At 54.1% G+C, this 20,830-nt stretch overlaps 1 protein-coding gene across 1 annotated transcript in view; it reads left to right on the top strand.

Moving 5' to 3' along the window:
• LMX1B (LIM homeobox transcription factor 1 beta) overlaps positions 1-14,507 on the top strand; it is an 88,605-nt gene extending 74,098 nt beyond the window's left edge. Inside the window, exons 3-8 of the mRNA XM_007944329.1 lie at positions 7,981-8,213; positions 11,104-11,285; positions 11,499-11,576; positions 11,731-11,797; positions 13,882-14,046; positions 14,350-14,507. Of these exons, the coding sequence (XP_007942520.1) occupies positions 7,981-8,213; positions 11,104-11,285; positions 11,499-11,576; positions 11,731-11,797; positions 13,882-14,046; positions 14,350-14,507 (883 nt within the window). The remainder of the gene's footprint in view (positions 1-7,980; positions 8,214-11,103; positions 11,286-11,498; positions 11,577-11,730; positions 11,798-13,881; positions 14,047-14,349) is intronic.
• Positions 14,508-20,830: the final 6,323 nt, after the last annotated feature.

Genomic DNA, 20,830 nt, shown 5'->3' with positions numbered 1-20,830 from the left:
GTTGGATTCCCATCAACAGGCCCCTTTTTGTCTCAAAATAAAAAACAGCTACGCCCGGAATGATAAGGGCGCGGCAGGCACGTGGGGGAGATGTCATCGAGTTGGACAGGGAGGAGGTCAGGCAGCTCCCTCTGCCTGCTCACACCCCATCAGCTCCTCCAAGTGACAGGCAAACTCTGGTAGCAGCAGCTGGGCTGAGTGTCCAAGGCCTGGTCCCTCGCTAGGTGAAATCCATGGCATCCTTCAGTAATCATCATAGACATCACCATCACACAAGGAATAACACCACCAGCCCAGGTCACCGCCTTTTTACTATGTACAGGGCCATGTCCTAAGTGCTCTGCCTCTGTCGCCTCCTGAGAGCCTTGCCATCAGCCTAGAGCTGGGTGTGTGCAGAGTGGTTGCAATCCATTGTTGCAATTAGCTCTAAGGTGAGGCTTGTGATGACATTTTCAGACAGGAAAACAGGTTCAGAATGTGGAGGTAGCTTACCCCAAGGTCAGGCAGCTGAGATTCACACGCATTCCTCCTGCCTCCAGAACCAGGTTCTTGACTGTGTGTCATATCACCTCCTCCAGGAAGTCCTCCACTCTTCTCTAGATAGGCTATCGCCTCCCAGATAGCTGAGAGTGTACCACACATGTCCTGCTATGCAAGCTGTCTTTGGGCAAAATTCCATCTGACCCTTTCCCCTTTCCCCAGCACAAAGCTCAACTGACAATCATCCTCCATGAGTTTTGCTCAGTGAATGCAAGATGATGTAGCCAGTGGGCACAGAGGGGCTGTGGTTCCAGGGGCCAAGTCTCATGGTCTCCATGGAGGGAGAGGGGTGTTTCCAGCAGTGATTGCTTCAGAAGCTGTGGGGTGCACAGTCCCAGAGCTGTGGGGCTTGGAGATGTCTTAAAGGAAATGAGGCCTAGTCCTCAGTATGGCCATGGATGCAGGTCTGAGAGAGGCCCATACCTACCGAGGGACACACAGACACACAGGGAAAGCACAGGCCCAATATTCTGATCAGGAGACTTCAGACTGAAATTGGAGGTAAGGAAGAGAAAATTCTAAAGCATGCACTGGGGGACCACAGTAGGGTTAGACTGGGGAAGGAGAGGGACCACATACCTGTCAAGGTCATCACTGTCCCAGGCACTGGGCTAGACTTCCCACATGGGTTAGAACTCACTGGATTCTCAATCACATAGTGAGGGAGGGACCAACAACCCCATTTTACACAAGAGGAAATTGAGGTTCAAGTTGAGGACATGACTTCTTTAAAGCCACACAGTTGGTACTGGAGGTGTGGAAAGTCGCACACATGAGGGCAGAGGTCTGACAAAGAGCTCTCTTGGGTGACAGGAGAAGGAAGAGACACACGGACAGCAAGCTTGATTGACCCACCTGGCATCAGGTTTCCAGGCTTGGCTCAATCAGTTACAGTCAAGGGGCAAGTCATTAAGGACAGACATGCCCCTCACCTTGGTGCTTTCTGCATGTACTTGGGATGAGGGTGTAGTTAGTAGGGGTTGCTACAGGACTTCCAGCCTAACAGGAGGCATGTGTGGAACTTCATTGATAAAAGTTAGGAAACAGACTCAGTTGTGTAGTTATGAATGGGGAGGATGAGTTCACTTATCTTGGCATTCTTGGACCCTTAAAAGTGGAGTATCCAGTATTCTTTTTCCTACATGGTTGCCCATCTCATTTCTCATAAGGTTGTTCATTCATTCAACACTCATTAACCACCTCCTTGATGCCAGAGCCCAGGGGGTGAATCAGATACAGTCTGATTTCTAGCTCTGTGGGCAATTAAAACACAAATAGAGTGGTCTGTGGGCATCAGGGAAGGCTTCACAGAAGAGATAACACTTAAACTGGATCTTGAAGGATGAAGAGGAGTTCAACAAGAAGCAAAGGAAAAGAGACGAGCACATAGAACTTAGAGGAAGATAGACTGTTAAGTGCTAATGAGCCATGAAGGGACTTGCTGTGATCAGGGAACAATGAGAAGCCTGGGTAACAGAGCAGAGGGTCTGAGGCCAGGTGTGGCAGGAGCAGCTGGGACTTTGAGAGCCATAGTTAGGTCTTTGGGCAATATTCTGTTGGGTGCACTTGGACATTCTGAAGTAAAAGGGGCATGTGATCTGGTCGGTCATGGTGAGGAGGCAAGACCAGACTTTGGGTGTTTCCTCTAAGAAGGAAAACATCTGTTTTCCTTTTATAAGATAGGAGGTGACACTGTCCACTGAGCAAGAGAGTAGTGGTTCCGGAGCTGGAGGAGGGCAGCAAAGGCTGGGAACCACTGCTGTGGTGATGAGGGAGAGGCTGACTAGGGTTATCTCTAGGGCTAGGGGAGATCCGCTGAGAAGAAGGGACACAAACATGGGGTATGAGTTGTTCTGAGAAACCATGAGGGGCTTTGTAAACTGTAAAGAGCTGTGATAGAGTGGGAATGGCAGTACAGTGGAGCAAGGAGCTCCCACCTAGTGAGGGCAGTGGATGAGTACTGGAAGGTTTAGAGAGATGATGACAGTGGCCATGGCCCGCACTTATTGAGCCCTGTAAGGCTGGCCTTACGAGACCACCTCTGTCATTTTCCCGATTGGACAGATAGGGAAACTGAGGCTCATAGAGGAGAAGGGGCTTCTGCCAGATCCCAGTACTAGAAACCCTGCCAAGATTCCAAGCCTGGTACATGCTGTGTGGATGCCAAGAGCTGGGGATGAAGGCCCATGCAGAGAGGTGGGATGTACCCAGGACATCAGGAAGCCAATGTTGTTGAAGTCCGAAGTCAAAGAATCAGCCAGACTGCATTCATCTCTGCCGCTGTCAACTGTGTAAGAGAAAGGAACTAATCAGATTTGTAATCCATGTTCAAATGCTCTCGAAAAATTGGTTTTCAGAGTTTTGTTTATTAGCTTTATGAGTTTAATAAATTGAGTATTAAACAAATAAACCAATAAAAATTCAGAGGAGATGGAAATGTGTTATCACAGCCTGGCACTCTTCAAGAACAGAATGTCCATAAAAATGGAATTTTTCACTTTGTAATCACTGATGATCCCACCAGGAAGAAAAAATGATGTGTGTTGGGGTTGGGGATTGGGGAGGATATAATCAGGTTTTTTTTTTTTTTTTTTTTTAAATACACTCACACACTCAGCTCCACCTGCTAGAGGCCAGATTCATCCTGAGTCGTAAAGACTCAGGGTGAATGGAGTCCCTGCCCCAGGAGATTTGGTTCACAGTCTTGAGGGCAGATGGATGGGTATGGTACCAGAGTGCCTCAGGGCGTGGGTAATTGATGTACAAAGAAAGGCTTGGAAGCATAGAACAGGAGGGAGGGAGCACTGTCTCCCCAAGGCAGGTGGGCAGGACTCCCACTAGCCCAGGTTGGGATAGGGTTGACTTACCCTGCCATACGAGCAGAACAAAACTGGGTTAGTTCAGTATTCAGTCAACAAACATTTATTGCACACCTTAGTGTGTGCAGGGCCCTGTGCTCAGCTCTGAAGATACACAAGTGACCATGGCAGAAAGGGAGAAGGGGAGGCAGACCTGGAAATATATAAAGTGGAGTCCCTGTATAAGTTTTATGATGGGGAAGGGGGCACAAGGACAGGGAAGTCAGAGAGAGAGGTATCTAAGACTGGAGAGGGTGCTTCCTGGAGGAAGTGCTGCCCAAGCTAAATCCTTGAAAGTTATCAGGAGTTTGCCAGGCATAGTTTAGGAGTGGGAGGAAATGGTGGTCTAGGCTGTAGAGACAGCATGTGCAATGGTGTGGCAGTTTATAGGGAAAATGTGAGGGGAGTGATGCAGATTGCCCATAAGCCTGTGTGCCTGGACCATCCAGATTGGGGAAGTGGTGGGGGATGGGAAAATGGGACTTGATGGGGCAGAGCAGATGGAGGGGAAGCCCCGGCTCCTCCAAGGCTGGCTGCTCTCAGGCCTCCTGTCCCCGATGAGGTGAGACAGGGATAGAGCTTCAGCACCCCCACTTGCCCTGACTCCCAAGGCCTGCCCTGACTCCCAGGGCCTGCCCTGTTCTGGCTACTCACCAAGTTGGGGAAGGAGAAACACCCATCTTGAATCCTCAGCACACTTCTGAGGAGTGAGGACCATTATTCCCATTGTACAGATAAGGAAACTGACTGACACTTGCCTCAGGTCACAGAGCTGGGGAGTGGTCAACTCAGGACTGAAATCAGGACTGAAATCAGGACCTGGGCTCCAAACCGAGTGCCCTCTCCTCTCTGTGAGGCCCTTTCCTCCTGGACGAGAGGAGCAGAAGGCTCGGAGCCTTCCAGCTGGAGCGACTCAGCACCTCCGGTCAGACTTTGCAGGTTCTGTGTAGCGTTCGAGGGGGAGAGGATTGCCGCCGGCCTTGTAAGGCCTGCACAGTCCACTGACATGCCCTCTGTGTTCTCCACTTTACACCCAGCAGCTCACTGCATCTTCACATTGCAAAGCAGGGCATGGTAGTGAGCCCATTATACAGATAGGTATGCTGAGGCTCAAAACCAAACCCAAACCCACTGCCATTGAGTTGATTCTGACTCATAGCAACCCCCATTGGATCTCCAAGGCTGTAAATCTTCACAGAAGTAGATTGCCTCATCTTCCTCCTGCAGAACAGCTTGTGGGTTTGAACCACCGACCTTCTGGTTAGCAGCCAAATACCTTACCCACTACACCACCAGAGCTCAGAGAGAAGATATTATCTGCCCATTCACCATCCAGCAAGTGGTAGAAGCAGACATTGGACTCCAGTCCTTCGGATTCCAGCATTACCTCCCGTGGTTCAAGCTTCTTCTCAATGGCTGGTCCTGGGAAGTTGCAAATAATTGAGGCAAGGGATGGAGCTTTCAGAGAGGAAGGAGCCCTGCCAGTCCCCCCAACACCTCCCACCCCTACAGTTAGCAGCTCTTACTCCAGCATGGTAGACAAAGGCAGCACCGTAATTGGGAGCGAGTATTTCATGGCGTCCCCCCCGATGTTTTATTGGGCGGAGAGATGCTTGGAGACCAAACGGATGGCACATTCTGTTTATAAAGTGTGCGCGGTTTGTTTTATTTCCTGAGTTTTTGCAATCTAGATAACAGATGATGCCCCGAGTGGCTGGCGCTGCCTCCGTAATGGCGGCACGGAGCCTTTGGAGAAGTATTAATAATAGATTGTGTTGATGAGTTTGGAGAAAGTAGCAATAGACCCCCTGCTGCCAAGGCATTAGTGCGGCTGTTCGGAGTGCAGCCCCACGGTGGCGGTGGCAGTGTCGGCTGCAAATGCGGGTCACCCGCCCTGCCACCCACCCCCCTCCAGCCTGAGAAGCCTTCCTCGTTGGCCGTGATGACCCTGGCCCTGGAACCTTGGCCCCTCCATGCTGGCACAGAGATATGGCCAGTCCCTGTCTACTCATGGGCTGCAGAGGCTGCAAACTCAGTAGGACTCCTAGGTCAGGAGGTAGAGGGTAAGGAGGGGACAGTGGGGCACTAGGGGAGGAGATAGGGCAGGACCGTCGTCCACATTGAGAGCAGGTTCTGCAACCTGGGCTCCTTCCTCAGCTTATTTCCTTAGGGTTTGAGAACCAGAATAGGTCTCTGCCCAAGGCTGCCATGGACAGTTGGGCAGGTTGTGTTCTGCACAAGGTGCCAAGCCAAAGGGCCATCAGAGTTGAAATCCAGCCCATGTTTTGCTAGTGCATTCTGGTGCAGGAGGGCTAAAGCTCAAGGGAGGGTGCTTTTTCTATTTCTCACAAAAGCACAGTGTAGGCTAATGGGGTGTTTGTTGCCTGCCTGGGACACAGAGCCTGGCCTAAGCCTTCAGCCTGCCTGTCCTGACCTGAGTTTGGTTATGCCTCAGTCTACCCAGGCCTTCACTTACCTGTTGGATGAACACTCACTGAGGCCTCCTTGAGGATTAGATGGAGCCAGGCCCTACCTCATGGAACCCTAGTAGAGCTGGAGGCTGACAGGGACACCCGTTGTCACTCCAATGGGACACTCACTCACTGAGTCATATGCTCAGTATCATTGAATCCCAACAACAGCCCTCTGAGGGAGGTCCTGTTGACATCCTCACTTTACCACAGAGAGAACTGAACCCAGAGGGAAGCACGGAAGAGGCATCTCCCTCAGACTAGGGCATCAGAGAAGGCTTCCTAGAGGAGGTGGCATTGGGCCTTGCAGGATGAGTAGGAGCCTGCTGGATAGAATTGAGGTGGGTGGCAGGGGTCACAGGGGGTGCCCCACAAGCTGAGTGCCCTTGCTCATGCGAGGGTGGCACCAGAGCTCGGATTGGCCTTGCTTACCACACCCCACCAGCTCACTGTAGGCGGTGCTGATGGCCGCCCCGGGAAGGGAGGCAGGCCGAGTGCCTCGCATTTATGTCCATTTCTGTTCCAGAACCGATTAGTAGAGAATTGCAGCTGTAATCTGTGCCCGTGATGGCGGGCCATAAAGAGGGATGGGATGTGTGCAGCGCTCCCAAGGTGGCGCCCGCAGACGTGGCCCAGGGATGCGGGGAATGAAAAATGGTTTTAATTCTCTCCCAGCAGCAATAATTTGATTCTTCATAAATTTTTCCATCAAAGTGTTGTTGAAGCTGAGTTCCCACAGAGCAGGGCACGTGATGAGGGTGGAGAGGCTGGGAGGAGTGGTCCAGACAGAGGAGGGGCCCTCCTGCCCAGACCATCCTATCCACGCTGGCCAGAGGCATATGCAGACCCTGCCCAGCTTGTCTTGGAGATGCAGCACTTTGTCGTGGGGGCACCAGATCAGATCCAGGCTCTGGTGTTGGCTCCATCATTTACCACTCATGGACCCTGAGCAAGTGACTGTGTGTCTCGATGCCTCAGTTTCCTCATCTATAAAATGGGGTTAATAATCATTCCTGTCTCATAGGGCTCTGCAAGGATTAAATTAGTTTCTGCACATAAAATGCTTAGAACAGTAACTGACATGTGGTACGAGCTTGGTAAGTATCTGCTGGCAGATATGCCCAGACTGAAACAGAGCAAGGTGTTAGCAAGTCAAGGGGCAGAGAGTGACAGCGTGGGGAAGCAGAGGCTGAAAGAGAAGGGCGTTGAGTGCCAGGCTGAGGAGCTTAGGTGTACTCCTAAGGGCACTGGGGAGCCACGGAAGAATTAGAGCAAGGAAGCATCATGATCACATGTGTTTTAGAAAGATGCTTCTGGCTTCTGTGTGAAGGACATGTTGGAGGGAGTGAGATGGGTCAGGAGCTCAATGTTTCCCACAGAAGAAGAGGAGCCCAGAATGGTTGGTGGATTGGACAGGTCTGGGAATTGCTTGGATGTGGGGGTGAGGGAGTGGGAGGTACAGGGAGGAGGCTGAGCAGGTCCTAGAGTGGGGGTAGGTGGAATTTGTAGGCTGCCTATCCTTCCCCTCAAAAGTTGGCCTGGCCCTCTGGGAAAGTTGAGGCTGACTCTGCACACTGCCCTCTAGTGGCCACTGTGTCTGGGCGGGAAGGGGAAGGGAGATTGAGCAATATATTTCCATAGAGGTACCGCCTCAGAAACCCAAGGAGGGGTCTCTATGAGTCAGAAATGACTTGATGGCAGTGTTTGGTTTTTTTGGTTGTTTTTGGAGCGGTCCAAAGAGCTCTGATGGTGCAGTGGTTAAGGCATTCAGCTGCTAATGAAACAGTCACGGTTTGAACCCACCAGCCACTCCGCGGGAGAAAGATGAGGCAGTCTGCTTCCGTAAAAGCGTACAGCCTTAGAAACTCTGCGGGGCAGTTCTACTCTGTCCTATAGGGTTGCTATGAGTTGAAATCAACTCGGTGGTCAGGAAACTTTGAGCCAGAGGAGTAGAACTGCAGGGCCTTCCCATTCTCTGGCTCTATTCCCAGGAAGGGCCTCTCTTGGTTGTTCCTGAGTCAGGGTGGCGGGAGGGAGAGGGCTTTAACGGGCAGTGGCCTCTGAGAGGGACCCCTGAGACAGCCCAATGTGCTCACTCTGTGCACCCACAGGCTCTTCGCGGCCAAGTGCAGCGGCTGCATGGAGAAGATTGCACCCACTGAGTTCGTGATGCGGGCGCTGGAATGTGTGTATCACCTGGGCTGCTTCTGCTGCTGTGTGTGTGAGCGGCAGCTACGCAAGGGTGACGAGTTTGTGCTCAAGGAGGGCCAGCTACTGTGCAAGGGCGACTACGAGAAGGAGAAGGACCTACTCAGCTCCGTGAGCCCCGACGAGTCTGACTCTGGTGAGCCCTGGTCTGGAGCTGGGGGCAGGCGGCGCAGAGGAAGGCCTGGCAGGATGCTGCCGAGGGATGTCCCCACCAGAGCAGGCCCACTGCTGGCCCCAGGATTTGAGCTACACACACGTACCTACCACATACATGCACATGTGTTCATTAAGGTGTTCACATAACACGTGCACACATGCAGGTGCACATGGACATTAGTGGGCATATACCCACAAACACAAAATGCACCTATGAACACTTATCACCTGGGGCATACATACTTGTACATCTATCTATACATACACATGACCATGAATACATACACATATACATAAAATGCACATTTGGACCCTCAGAAGGAAGGTTGGGCAGTCCTACTTCTGTAGTGATACTGCCTTGGAAACCCAAAGAGGGGTTGCTATGAGTCAGGGCCGACTTGATGGCACATAACAACAACAACAACAAACCAGAAGTGCATACATATATGCACACATATATGTATAGACATGTGCTCATGTACCCAAGCACACAAAAGCCTTCACCTAAGTGGCACACTCATGTATACATATTTAAACCAGCACACAAAATGCACCTGTGGACATACCCCCTAGGACACATACACTATGTACCTATAGATATGGCTGCACACATGCACACATACACCCTGCTCTCTGGCCTGCCACCCTCACCCTCTCTTTTCCTTGACAGGGCCCACCATGGCACAGCACAGCAGGAGGCAGGGAGCTGGCATGTCACCCCTCCTCAGCCCCCCAAAGCCTCCAGCAGTGGGGAGCTGACTACCCTGACCTATTCCCTCTCTCTTGGCTGGGTAGGGGGCATGAAGCCCTCTGTGGCGGAGGGAGAGACCCCACCTCTCAGGGTGAAGGCATCTTTCTACTCTTCTCTGGCTCCTGGAAGAGCTCATTCCAGATCCTCCCGGCAGGCAGGGTGGGGCCAGCCAGGAACGAGTCTTAAGGAGGGTCAGGCTGAGGAGGTGACAGCATCCTTGTCATTCCTGGGAGGAGTGGGAAAGGATTTGAGCCAGATGTGTGGCAAAGAGATGCCCTAGTCTGCCAACCTCTATAGGGTGAAGGTCCCAAAGTTACAGGCGCCAGCTGATGACTTAACCTGAGGAAGGCCTTTGTCACTGGCAGGACCTTTGGTAGACGTAGTGAGCTCCCCATCCATCTGTCCCTGATCAGGCCACCACTGTGGCCAGGTGTATGGCTGCCTGGACTCCTGTGGGAGAACAGAGGCTGCCCAGGGTGTGGTGGCCTCTTTATACCAGGCCTACCCTGGAGACTTTGCCAGGGAAGGGTGTCAGAGGGAGGAGGCCTGACCCTTCACAGGAGCTCATGCTCTGAGGGTAGTGGGCACACACCACAAACACACAAAATGCGTCTATGGACATACTTCCTGGGACACGTACACCTGTGAACCTATACATATACACACACACAATGCACATGTGGCTACCCATCCCAGAAGTATATATACATGTCTCTCATGATGTGAGGGACATCCCGCAGGGGCCTGTGAAAGGGATTAGTTCTGATGAGGGGCAGAAGAAGGCCCAAGCAGGGGCTGCAGTGGGGAGGCTCGCCATCCGTCAGAGGCTGGCATCTCTGAGGCCCGTCATTCTGGGCACACAAGGAGCAGTGTGTGCATTGTAGGGTAGGTGTGTCTCTGGGTGAGCACATGTGTACCTGCTTCTCCACGCACATGTGCGCCTGCTCAGATGTGTGTCTGCTGGTGTGCTCTTGCCTGTGAGCGTGGGCCTGTGTGCACGTATGAATACACCCATGAGCTGTGCGTGCCAGCCTGCGGGTATGTGTGCCAGTAGGTGAGTGTGCACACTTTGGTCAGGAATGCTCTGTGAGTACATCTGGTGATGTGTCTTTGTCTGTTAATTCTTAGTCCCTTGAAGCTTGAGGGTAGGAGGCACCTTGGGCTCTCCACTCAGGGCCCTACACCTGGCTGGCACTGGGGCAGTGCAGTGGGAATGAGTCTTCTCTAAGGCTGGTATCCTGGGTGGGGATCTCCACAGTGTCAGATAGCAGCAGGACAAGGCTGGTCCCAGACAAGAGGGGTCAGGGTAGTCTCAGGGTCAGAATGAGGCCCGAGATGACAGCATCTCTTTTCACAGGATCTGCTGGCAGGATGAGGCCAGCAGACATGCCCATGTGTGTCAGCACCAGCATACTTCCATGTATATCCACACACAGTAGCACGGGCACACCTATGAGTGTACACCTGGGTGTACGCGCAGGTTCTGTAGCTGCCCTCCATGGGGCCTGTATCTACGTTCCTGAATGTATGTGCATCTGTGCGCACAGCTGCCACGTCTGCATGTGTGTCTGTGCCTGTCGTTTCCACAGCACAAAATGGTGGCCTGCTCAGGGGTGGACAGATAAATGGGGAACTTACTACCTCTTCCATAGGCCCTGACAGTGACAAAGTCCCTCCTCAGGTTGAGCCATGGGCTTCCTCCTATCACTTTGGGACCCTAAGTCACCCTAAAGGGCCTGGCAGACAGGGCCATCTTTTCTCCATGCTCCTGGCTCCAGTGTGCCCGTGTGTGCCTGTTCACATGTCCAGCAGAGCAGGTCAGGGTGCCTTGGCACAGGGCTCCCTGGGACCCAGGATAAGGAAGTGAGGGCTGTTATGTTGAGGAAGGGGGTACACACACAAGGCAGGGGAGATCAGAAGATGAGGCTCCAGATGAGACAGGGGCCATGGGCCAGGGGAAGAAGGCAGACTCTGTCCTAAGGGTACTGGGGAGCCATGGCAGGTATCAGCAGGAGGTAGTGGGATCCCATCAGGAAGCAATTATTTAAGAGTACAAGGCTAGGACCTGGAACTGTCCCTCAGCCCCCACCCCTGACAGACCAGGTTGTGTTCCCCACAGTGAAGAGCGAGGATGAGGATGGAGACATGAAGCCAGCCAAGGGGCAAGGCAGCCAGAACAAGGGCAGCGGGGACGACGGGAAGGACCCACGGAGGCCCAAGCGGCCGCGGACCATCCTCACCACGCAGCAGCGAAGAGCCTTCAAGGCCTCTTTCGAGGTCTCCTCTAAGCCCTGCCGAAAGGTGAGGGGTGGCTGGGATGGGGTGGGGCCGGGGCTGGAGGGCGGGGCCCAGGAGGATCCCCAGTACCTGCCACCTTTCCACATGCCACTCCCTCTGCTTTTGTTGGGGGCAGAGACATCCCTCCACCTCCGCATCCACTCCCCCAGTTCCACTCCCGTCCCTGCTCAGCCGCTGTCCCTGCTGGCCTGAATTGTCTCTCTCCCTCTGGGCCAGGTCCGAGAGACGCTGGCGGCAGAGACGGGCCTCAGCGTGCGCGTGGTCCAGGTCTGGTTTCAGAACCAAAGAGCCAAGGTGAGAGGCCCCCTCCTGCCCACCCCCACCGGCTCTGGGTAGAGGTGGGAGTCAAGGGGAACAGGTCAGCAGGCAAGGGGGGCAGATGTGGGTGGGGCGAGGAAGGCCTGGGGCAGGGAGGCAGGGACCTGCAAACACTGTGCTCCCCCTGCAGATGAAGAAGTTGGCGCGGAGGCACCAGCAGCAGCAGGAGCAGCAGAACTCCCAGCGGCTGGGCCAAGGTGAGCCTGGGTGGGAAGCTCAGCCTGCGCTCCCAGCGCCAGGGCCAGAGGCGCCCGAGCCCATAGTCTCTTATAACCTGCTTCGAAGAAACCTTCCACCAGGGATGTTTCCTGATACCCAGGGAATCAGATGAGAACAATAGAACAGGAAGTGGTAGAGACCACAGGGAAGAGAGATGCTGGGTGGCGGAATTTCTGCAATCAAAACAACTGTTGGCATGCTTAGCGTTCAACATATTCCATCTCTTTTAAGTCTCACAGATCCCTGCAAGGAAAGACACTGCCGTAGCCCATTTCACACACGGCGAAACAGGCTTAGTGGGATTGAGGGACTTGGCCAGGGTCACTCAGCTAGTATGGGGCAAAGCCAGGCCTCAACCTCAGTGTGGAGCTCCAAAGCCTGTGTTTTTAACATACTACCCTGCTGCTCACAGTCAAATTCAGCACAAGTCTCCAAGGGAAATCTCCAAGTCTGTCAGGGTGTTGAGGAGTCCAAGGTGAGCTGCTGCTGGAACCAGTTTAAGGGGCAGGAGCCAGGCCCATCCCCAACACTGAGCTGTTCCAGAATGCTGATACCTCCTCAGAGTCGGGGCCGGGACTGGTCTCCTGGGCTCCACGGGGCATGGAGTCAAGGGGCTCAAGTCACCTTCATGAGAGCCTCAAGGCCTTCAAGGGAGAGGTGCACAGAGCTCCCTGGGTCTGCTGCAGTGGTATGGGGGCCCCACAGCTGCCTGCCCCCAGGTGACATGGGTTCCTGGGCAGAGGCCAGGGGGCTGGTGAGCAGCCCCCTCTAATCAGGAGTTGGGGGCCAGGCCAGGGCCCACGATGGACTCAGGGCCTCTAAGTGCACAGCCTCAGAGCCCAGGTCTTCTTTCCTTTCTCTGCACTCACTACCAGGACATTCCAGCCTCCTCTGTGCCTCACCCTCTTGTATTCCCAGATGCCTTCTGGACACCGTCTCTCCAAGAATATTCCACAGTCCGTTCGAACTCATCACAGCCCACCCTATACTCCACGCTCTGCCCACATGGTGACATGTGCACAACACCCCTGGCCCTCCCCGCCCCATCTCAGGGTGTGGAGCCCCTGTCCACCCAGTCGCCCAAGCAAAGAACTGCGAAGCCCCTCTGACCCTTCCTGTCCTACCCACGCCACACGTGCTCCATCACCAAGTTGAAGCCATGGTTTCTTGTCCAGTGTCCCTCAGACCCCTTCTCTTCTGTGTTCTCCTACATCTCCCTGGATCCAGACCCCAGCCCCTCTCCCATAGCCCTCCCACTGTTTGCTGAGCTCAGCTTTCCTCTCTCCCAGCCTTTCTCATGGTCTCTTCTGCTCACAATCTTAAGGGGAAATCCCCTTTCAGCCAGCCCACTGCAGACTGAACGCATGAAAGGCCAGTCTCTCCTCAATTCATCCTTCTCTCTCTTGTACCCCAGACTCCTTGATCCTGAAAGGCTCTTTCTCTTCCCCTTTCTTTGATCTTGCTGCCCCTCAGCACAAATTGCTGCCCCCTACTGGGAGCCTCTTGACTCCTTGCTGGTTCTTTAAGTCAAGGAGGTGGGAGCCCCTTCCTCCAGGAAGCCTTCCAGGACCTTCTTGGCTCAGGTTAGGGCCCTGCTTGGTGTGCCCAGATTTGGGGAGCTGACCATTGCACCCACTCATGGAATCATTATTACCTACTTAGAGGTCTGCTTCCTGAGGGCCACAAGCAACTGGAGGGCAGGGCCAGTGGAGAAAAGAAGGAAGGGAGGGAGTGGGATTGCTTGGTTTTTTGAGCAACTGATTCTGGAAGAGGAGCTGAAGTGTGTGCCTGGGGAAAGGGGCTACAGGGTCAGATGTCTGGGCTCAGGGCCCTGTGGGTCCTATAAGGCTAGAGGCAACCTCAACCGGGCACAGGGTGGGGTGTCCCTGGGGCAGTCAAGAGGAGGTCCCTGGACTGTGGGGTCAGCCTGGGGTTGACAGGGAGGTCAGTGGGGGCTCTAGGGTTGATCAGGGGTTTCTGGGGTGCATCTGTGGAGTCTCCATGGCGGGCTGCCAAGATGGAGCAGGCCAGGCCGGTAAGTGAAAGTGTGCCGTCTCCCCAGAGGTCCTGTCGAGCCGCATGGAGGGCATGATGGCCTCCTACACGCCGCTGGCCCCCCCGCAGCAGCAAATCGTGGCCATGGAGCAGAGCCCCTACGGCAGCAGCGACCCCTTCCAGCAGGGCCTCACGCCGCCCCAAATGCCAGGTGACCACATGAACCCCTATGGTAAGCTGCCCCACCCCCAACCCCAAGCACTGCCTTTCCCCCCCGCTACCTTGCCCAGGAGGGCAAGGCAGGCCTGGGGCCATGCTAACCACCTCCCACCTCAGGGCCCAGACAGGCCCGGCCAACAGCCCACCTGCCTTCTCCTGACAGGAGAGGGCACCTTTGAAGGCCCCACTACATGCCTCAGCCTCTCTAGTCAGACATTGCTGGGCAGGTCATTTTGTCCCTCCCTGGCCTGTGGCCACACAGGGCACCCAGGAGCCCCACCTGGCACCCTGGTCCTGATGCCCCATCTGCCCCCAGGGAATGACTCCATCTTCCACGACATCGACAGTGATACCTCCTTAACCAGCCTCAGCGACTGCTTCCTCGGCTCCTCGGACGTGGGCTCCCTGCAGGCCCGCGTGGGGAACCCCATCGACCGCCTCTACTCCATGCAGAGTTCGTACTTCGCCTCCTGAGGGCCAGCTGGGCTGCACGGACGCTTGGGCCAGGGCCGGGGGGACAGTGGGCCCCAGTAGCCAGCCTTGCTCTCCAGGCCTGCTGCCCACACAGCCTCTACAGCCATACGGTGCCCTCCCCTTGGCCAGCCGGGCCTGGCTGAATTGTCCATTGGGCACAGCCAGACAAGAAGACAGGCGCACCCTGGGAAGGGGCTGTGTCCTGCCCACAGAGACCTTGTCACCCCCAGGGACCTAGAGCTCTCGGACAGCCATTCCCCTCCCAACCCCCCCTTGGCTTCCATCACCTCCTTCTCCCTCCCCATCTCCTTTTTGGGAAGCTTAAATTCTCTCTATTTTTTTAAACGTCTTCTCTGTGTCCAGCCAACTGCATGGCCGGGCCTAGGCCAAGGCAGTGCCCTCAGTACATGCCCAGGATGATGACATGTGGCACGGTGCCTGTACCTGGGAGAAACGAATGTGCCTGCGGGCCCTGGGTTGGCGCTCTGTCTCCTCCACCAGTGAAAGCAGGGCGGCCCGTGCAGGCGGGCCCACCAGCCTGAGCTCACCCCTTCCCGCCTGGACCTGGAGAGGAGGGAAGCTAGGCCTGACGCCCCTGCCAGGCCCACCACAGCTCTGTCCGAAGGGGGAATCAATAGGGGCCCCTGGAGGGGGTTAGACTGAGCCTAGGCAGACACACAGGGACAGAGACACACATGCCAACACATGCATACCCACAGACACACAAACAGATACACAGAGATGCTGCCAGAGACAGAGATGCTCTGCTGGTCTGTCCCTGGCCACGTTAGGGAGGGGAGACAAGGCCAGGTCAGAGAGAGGAGGCCAGATAGTGGCAGGGACCCCCTCTTCTTACAGCAATTAGAGAGGACGGAAGGAAGGATGGGAGGAAGGGGAGAGGATGGGTTGAGGTCAAAACTCCCCAGTGGACCAGATGAGTAGGCGGGCAGCCCCAGTCCCAACCAACTCCAGGGCAGAGGCTGAGCCCCCATAAGCAAGGAGAATTAGGCCAAGTGACAGAACCTCCAGGTGGAAGGGAATCTCGAAAGCTATCTGCTTGGCATTCCATCTGATGTTTGGAGCCTGCTCAAGCCACTCTGCCTGTACTTGCATACCTCCAATGACAAGGAGCTCACTACTTTAGTGGGCCCAAAATCTGTAGCCCTTTCCTCTTGGTTGTGCCTCTGCCTTTTTCAGCCCTGAGTCCTCACTTCTCTAAGCCAGAGTTTCCTCTAAAGGTGTGGAACAGTCACACCTGATCTTCCCACCGGCATCAGCCAGCCAAAAGGGGCAGGCCCATCACCTCTTCCTTCCTTAGGCACTCTGCCTCTGTTAACAAGGTCCACGATCCAGTGTTTGGGCAACATGACCTTGGAAACTCACCTTCCCTTCTGTAACTGAATCCCCCTGGCCCTCACACAGAAGAGCTAAGCCACATCTTTCTATTGTATATAGAAAGGACCTTTATTGTTTCAGCCCAAGCACAAGGCCTTGACTTTTTTTCTTGTCACATTTCATCTTATCTGACTCAACCCAGCCTGTGCAGTATAGGTACCAATTCTGTGAGTGGTTTGCTGTCCCTCCTAAGTACATCTTCCAATATGAGGAGTTGGCCCCATGTGTCTCTCCAAGGCCTGGGTGGGCAAGATGTGGAGCAGGACTGGACTGTGGGGACCGCTTACTGTTGGGCATTGGCCTATTAGCCAGTCTTCTTTAGATTGTGCATCCCAACTGCGTTTCTAGTCTGTTTCACCACAAGGAGACTGTGCGGGACCATGCCAAATGCCCTGCTGGAAACCAGATAGGCTATGGCAACACCGGGAGCTCTGGTGGCATAGTGCCTAAGGCATTTGACTGCTAACCAGAAGGCTGGTGGTTCCTCAGAAGGAAGACTGGCAATCTACTTCTGTACAGATACTGCCTTGGAAACCCAAGGAGAGGTCGCTATGAGTCAAATCGACTTGACTGCATTAAGTTTGGGTTTTGGTTTTATGGCAACATCAGCCCCCTATCTACTCAAAAGAGAAGGCAGGTCAGGCTGGTGGGCCCTGTTCTCAGTTACCCCACACTGGCCCCTGGTGATCGCTATGTCCTCTTCCAGGCGCTCACAATCCTGCCTTTAATTCTAAAGTCCAGCCTTAGGCCATACCCTCAGGTGGCCTGGTCCAACCTTTGAGCAAATATGGACAGTGGGTAATCTCTCCATGTTTGGCCCCTTGGCCCAGCCCACTCTAGGATCCTCAAAGTTCAGCAGACTGCTAGTGGTTTTGCTCCTCTGTCCACTGCAGAGAATCTTTCTCTAGAGTACCCTCACACCCTCAGAGCCCCCTTGCCCATCCCAGGCTTCTGCACTCACCTTCATCCAGCTCTTCACTAGGCAGTGTTGGCAGCATCACCCCTCAGGCCTTCTCTGCTTTGCTGTTCCAAACAGAGGTCCTTCTACGGCCTCAGCCCACCCAGAGCCTGTACTATCTCTTGGTCCTACACCACTGCTGGTCCTTAGGCAGCCATGCCAGCTTAAGAGATGCTCCTCTTTGCTCTTTCTCCTTTTGCACATGCACAGTGACCCATACACAGAGCAGATCCAGGGAGAGATACCCAGCATCCAGGACACCTGGCCCTTCTATCCCATGCTTTAAGTTGGAAAGAACCTCAGGAAAGGGTCATCTGTCCACCCTCCTTGTTTTACAGCTGGACAGCCTGACCAAGAGAGGAGAAGGAACCTGCCCAGTCTCACAGCAAGTTAGTTTCTGAGCTGGGGCTGAGAATAGGAACATTAGGCCTGCCTCATCCTCCTCCTTGACTTCAAGATGACCTCCAGGTCAGGGGGCATGACTTGCTCTTAGTAAACTCTTGCCGGCCCGTGGATGACCACTTCCTGCTCTGGGACCTCACAGAGTCTAGCCATTCTGGGTCTACCCCAGGCTGACCCTGTACCAGGGACACTCATGTCCATGGCCCACAGACTATCAAAGCTAGAAGAAGCTCAGCCCCATCAGCAGTAGTTACGTAACTCCCTCACGCACAATGTGCTGGTTACCCACAGGCTTCCCTGCTCATTGGTGCTCAGACCTGGACTGGGAGTGGGGACACAGAGGGACAAGATGCAGGGCCTGCTCTTGAGGTGCTTTCTACCTAGAAGGAGAAGCAGGCTCATTCACCCCAGTCCTGTTCAGTCATTATTAGAGACCCATTTCTCAGATGCAGAACTCAAGGCTCAGAGAAGGAGGGTGATGTGCTCAGGGTCACCCAGCAGGAGCATGGGGAGCCAAACATCTCCCTGGGGTGTGGGATGAGTTGAGGTGAGCAAACTTTTCCCACTGCATGGGAGGAAATACAGCCAGGACCATCCCCACCTCTGGCCATGACATGGGACCATCAGCACTATGGTGCCTGGGGTGAGAAGCCCAAGGGAAGAGACAATATAACTATCTGGTCTCCAGAGAAAGAGGCAGAAAGCGAGGGGTGGGCAGGGAGAGTCCTGGAGAAGCCAAGCTCCACTTCCCCACCGGAGAAACTGAAGTTCAGAGAGAGGAAAACATCTGCCCCAGGTCACACGGAGAGGGCAGAGGAGGGACAAGAGGCTGGGGCTCCTGCCCTAGCCAGAGCCTTGCCTGCTGCTCAGTGAAGCTTCCTGGCTGCTCTGCTATCCTGGGAGACTCACAGGGAGGCCATCAGACAGAGGGACACTGTGGTTCCAGGGATCAGACCAAAGGGCCCACATAGGCCATCAGAGAAGGCTTTCTAGAGGGGATGGGAGCAGGGAGCATGCTTTCTGGTGGACTCAAGCCCCCAGCACACGGTCGGGGGCTTTGCAAGGAAGCTGCCTCCCACCACCTGGTCCAGTGCTCCTTTCACCTCCACACACACGGAGCCTCAGGGGAAGCCTGCCGGCCTCAGCTCTGAGTCCTGGGCACCTGGGGTGAGGATCCTGTCTCCCATTGGCGAGCATCTGCAGCTCTGGGGCTCACTCAGCCCTGTGGGAAGGGGGTCCACACTCACACGCACACACACTCACACCCGGACGCACATGGGGGCTCACAGAGCTGCACTCACACAGGCATATGCCGCCTGAGAGCTTGGGGGAGCAGGAAGGACCTACCAATATCTGGGCCCTTGGGAGGTCCCGTTTCCGATGAGCCTCTTTACTGGTCCCTTGGTCCCCCACACTCACCCCCAACTGGGGGGCCCCCCGGGAGCCCAGCCGGCTGTGTGTGGGGTCCGGGCCAGTGGCCATTCCTCTGTTTTCCTTGTACAGACTCTCACTGCCCACCCGCCATCCCCAGACACATTTTATTTAATAACTTGTCATTGTTAAATTATTTATTAGCGTTTACCACATCACCACTCCCACCCTGCCCTCTCACTCACACCTTCTGCCTCTTCCTACAAAAGCAGAAAATGGAAACAACAACAAAAAAGATGAAACATCAGTATATTTGTAAATAAACCAACCTGTACACGCCGGTGGTGCCTCTGCTTGGGGTTGGGGTGGGGGCCTTGGGGAGAAGGTGGTGCTGGGCCTGGGCCAGTCCTGCATGAGACATTAGCAGCCATCAACAGCATTGACAGCAGGTCAAGGAGGGCTTGGTGTCCATGGGATGGTGTCCCATCCCATCCCATAATCCTCATCACCTCCCAACTCTATGCCATCCCAATCCTGAACAATCTTTCCTCAAAACAAACTCATGCCGTCTCCATTCTCTTCTCCAACACTCGTTCATTTATACGTTCAAGCAAAATTCATGAAGGGTCCCTTGAGTGCCAGCCACTGGAGTGAGAGCCAGAGATCAGTTGTGCCTGCCTCAAGGAGGTCTTACTCCAGTATAGGAGACTGTGTGATAAGAGTTCAGCTGAGGTGTAATGAGGCCATGTTACTAGGGGTACCTGACCTTGTTGGGAGGGGTGGAGCATCAAGCTGAGATCTGGCATGGCAGAGACTAGGATTATGGGAGTGTCCCAGGCTTGGGCTAATCATGTAACTCCCCAAAACTACACAAGAGTTGCTAAATAAGGGGTGAGGGAGAAGCAATTAGGTGGAGGCAGGGCTAATCCATCCAGAGTCTTGCTGCTGAGTGGAGAATAAATTAGATTAGTTGACCTGGATGGAGGCAAGGAGGTCAGCCGGGTAACTCAGGAGAAAGGTGACAATGGCCTTGACTAGGGTGGGGAGAAAGAAGGGCACAGACCCCAGAGATACCGGTGAGAGAGAGAAGTCAAGGGTCCTGGGCCACTGAGAAGGGAGCACAGGAGAAGGAGGAGGTTTGAGGATGGGAACAAAGAAATTGGTATTGGGCATGTTGAGCTGAGGGCCTCTAGATCATGGAGGTGGCGATGTCCCATACACCTGGCAGGGAGAGGCTCTGAGGGACCAGAGGCTGAGCTCTGGAGCAAGCAGGCGGACAGTCACTGAGGCACAAGATGATAAGTTCATCTAGGGACGTGGAAGAATGAAGACGCCACGGCCAAAACCCTGAGTAATCTTAAGGTCTTAGGACAGGACATGGCTGCAGGATCCAGGGAAGATGATGGTGGATGGGGTAGGGGTGGAAGAGACTCAAAGGACATTTGAGATTTCAGAGCAGTGTTTCTCAAAATGTGTTCCTTGAAGTCTTCAGATTCCTCAGACACTTTGGAGAATCTCTCTCTCTCTTTCTCTCTCTCTCTCTCTCTCTCTCTCTCTCTGTGCACACTCATGGGTATCTATGTCTATGGAGATAGCTCTATGAATCTGTTTGCTTGGCTGTGTTGTGCATGAAGTTGGGTGGTTGCAGGTAGCTGTGTATTGTGTGTAGCTGTGTAGTTACCGGCAAGGCTGTTTATATCTGTAGTGAAGTCAGGTGGCTACGATGTGCATCTGTGTGTTGGTGAAGATGTTTGTATAGCCACATTTGGGGGGCCTCTGGCCTTATATCTACAGACCTAAAGTTCTAATGGAGCTCTGGTAGCACAGTGCCTAAGGCACCTGACTGCTAATCAGAAGGCTGGTTTTTCAAACCTACCAGCCACTCCTCGGAAGCAAGACTGGGCAATCTACTTCTGTAAAGATTTACTGCCTCAGAAACCCAATGGGGATCGCTATGAATCAGAATCAACTCAATGGCAGTGGGTTAATGTTCTAATGCTTTTTTCTCTCCCCTATCCATGCCCCACCCTTGTGGGAGGGGATCACCTGGAAGCTACTTATAGATTGTCTCCCAGTACCCATGGGCACTAGCACCCCCTGGGGACAGACTCTGCCCTGCACCTCTTCTGCTCTCATTATTCACAGACTCTGGGTGATTGTATGAAACTCTGGTGGTATGGTGGTTAAAACATTCGAC

This window comes from Orycteropus afer, unplaced genomic scaffold, assembly GCF_000298275.1.
Source record: "Orycteropus afer afer isolate SDZICR_OR568_19922 unplaced genomic scaffold, OryAfe1.0 scaffold00123, whole genome shotgun sequence".
Lineage (NCBI taxonomy): Eukaryota > Metazoa > Chordata > Mammalia > Tubulidentata > Orycteropodidae > Orycteropus > Orycteropus afer.
Note: the sequence above shows the minus strand (reverse complement) of the source record. Positions and strands in the feature narration are given on the sequence as shown.